At 48.7% G+C, this 2,500-nt stretch overlaps 1 protein-coding gene and 2 long non-coding RNA genes across 3 annotated transcripts in view; 1 reads left to right on the forward strand and 2 right to left on the reverse strand.

The window, feature by feature from the left end:
- Positions 1-2,500, forward strand: part of LOC308678093 — a 305,537-nt gene that overhangs the window by 240,125 nt on the left and 62,912 nt on the right. The gene's annotated exons all lie outside the window — the stretch shown is intronic.
- Positions 1-2,500, reverse strand: part of LOC308678092 — a 400,336-nt gene that overhangs the window by 35,797 nt on the left and 362,039 nt on the right. The window lies entirely within an intron of this gene.
- The window catches only part of LOC308677825 (GTPase IMAP family member 8-like), a 20,058-nt gene that overhangs the window by 13,736 nt on the left and 3,822 nt on the right, over positions 1-2,500 (reverse strand). Inside the window, exons 2-3 of the mRNA XM_081344522.1 lie at positions 1,260-1,911; positions 805-895 (exon numbers count right to left, since the gene is read on the reverse strand). Coding sequence (XP_081200648.1) covers positions 805-895; positions 1,260-1,911 — 743 coding nt within the window. The remainder of the gene's footprint in view (positions 1-804; positions 896-1,259; positions 1,912-2,500) is intronic.

The following is a 2,500-nucleotide window of genomic DNA, read 5'->3' on the forward strand; positions in this document are numbered from 1 at the left end:
CCCAGCCTCCCCTCCCAGGCGAGGAAGACTCCGGACTCTTTTGTGTGTTTGTGAAAATGACTTTTACTGAGTATTTTCATATATGGTGGACCTGTAAAAAGGTTAAAGCGTTTTGGATTAAAATCTGGTGGAACATGCAGAAGATCTTTAAGCAAAGGATAACGTTTTGTCCGCAATTGTTTCTACTGGGCATAATTACGGATACTACTGCTGTGGACACCAAGTTGATGTTGAACTTAATTACGGCAGCAAGACTTTTAGTAGGTCAATATTGGAAGAAGGAGGAACCGCCGACTATAGAAGAGTGGACTCTAAAAGTTTCTGACCTGGCGGAAATTAAGTTTAAGTTTAAGTTTTATTAAATTTTTATTAATGGCAAAGATCTCGGCGTACTTGAAAGACCATTCGCAACAACGCTATATTACGGAGTGGAAAAAATGGATTGATTACATCCAGAATAAATATGGGACTAAAAAGTTTCATTTAGCACTTGCATAAGTCTTGATGTGATATTAGTATTGCTTGTAGTCATTTCATATGAGCTAGAGCGCGATAGACTTAATAGCTTATTGTTGTTAGCATATGGTTGTTTATGATTGTTTTTACTTTTATACCTTGTATTTAGCTCTGGGAAGTTGGGGAGGGGGGAGGGGGGAAGGGGAGGGGGGAGGGTTAGGGAGGGTTGGGTGGGGGGTGGGGGGGAGGGGTGGTTAAAGATAAAAGGTATTGAAAAACTTTTCAATTAAAAAAAAATGACTTTTACTGAGAGGAAAGTGCTTGCAGGGAAGGCAGGCGGCATCTCACAGGCCGGCACAAAGCGCACAGCCCTCCTTCCCGTTTCCAAACACCGACCCTGCGGAGTTGCACCCTTGCAGACGGGCCCCCCCCAATGGACCTAGGAGGGGAAGAATCCGTCTCCGAGCAGGGGTTCCCAGGCGGTAACGTAAGAGAAGGAGGGAGGAGCGAGGGAAGGAGGGAGGGAAGGCAGGAAGGAAAGCGGAAAGGAAGGTGGCAGGGAGGGAGGACAGGGAAAGAGGAAGGAAGGAAGGGAAAGAGGGAAGGTGGGAAGGACAAGGGAGGAAAGGAAGGAAGCAGGCAGGAAGGCACGAGGGGGGAAGGGAGGAAGGGATGGCGCAAGACAGCGGAAGGAGAGGAAGAAGTGGAAGGGAGAGAGGGAGAAAGGAAGGAAGGACACGGTAGCAGAGCACGGGCTTTCCCCAGAGTTGCCCCGGGTGGAGATGTTTCCCGGCGCCCCCTACAGCAAGGGACACAACCAGATCATCTCCATCATTTCCATGTAGTGCCTGTCGGCCTCCAGCATCTCTTCCGTGTAGCAAGGAGCGATATGGTTCTTCACCAGCAGGCTGTCAATCATGGCCATCAGCTGGGCCACCTGCGCCTCCCGCTCCGCCCCTTGGGCCTTGTTGTTGAAGGCCAGGTAGCGGTTCCCGCAATGCTTCACCTGCTCCTTCAGCCCGCAGTTGCCCTCGGCGATGAACTTCTCGAGCCGCTTGCCGTCCAGGTCCTCCTTCCGGGTGAACAAGAGGATCATGTAGTGCTTGGCGTGGAGGCTGAAGATCTGCTGGATCAGCTTTGCCACCTCCTCCTCCTCCTTGGTGAAACGGCCCGGGCGGATCACCTGGAGGATGACGTGCGGGCCCGGGGCGCAGTGATTCAAGCACCTCTTCACCTCTTCCGCCGTCTCCTCGGGGCGGCCGGTATCCAGGAAGCCGGGCGTGTCCACCACCACCAGCTTACGCCCGTTGACCTGCGCCTCCGCCCTTTGGCAACACTTGGTGACCGAGCCGAAAGCCATCGTCGATTTGAAGAACTGGCTGCCCAGGATGGTGTTTCCCGTCGCACTTTTCCCATTGCCAGTTTTGCCCACCAGGATGATCCTCCGTTCGAGATCTGCAAACCAAAGGGCGGCGGGGTTGGGGGGAGGGGAGAAGTGGGGGGGGACCGGTCAGCGGCGTGTGGGAGGAGATGACCAAGCTGGCGCCGAGGGAGGCGTCAAACAAGTTATCAGTCGTGAGTCCCTGCATGCTCAGCCCGTCTTAATCTCCCTCTCATTTCCCCTGACCGTTAGTAGGTCAGATTTTTGTAGAGAGCTTAAGCTTGCAATGAATCTTTATGATCTATCTTCTATATCTATCTCTAACTATCACCTAATTCATCTCTATCATTTATCTATCATTTATCTATTTCTAATTTCTATCTCTATGAAATTATTATCTATCATCAATATTTATCTATCTCCATCTATCTCTTATCATTAGATGATCTCTATCACCTATATTTATCAATCATATCTGTCTACTATAACCCTATCACCTAATTTATACCTGTCTGTCTTCTATATCTATCATCTAATTTCTATCTATCTATCTATCTATCTATCTATCTATCTATCTATCTATCTATCTATCTATCTATCTATCTATCACCTAATTTATTCATAATTTATCTCTATTTATCATCTATCATTGATTTCTATCAT

This window comes from Vipera berus (genome assembly GCF_964194415.1).
Source record: "Vipera berus genome assembly, chromosome: Z".
NCBI classification, from domain to species: Eukaryota; Metazoa; Chordata; class Lepidosauria; order Squamata; family Viperidae; genus Vipera; species Vipera berus.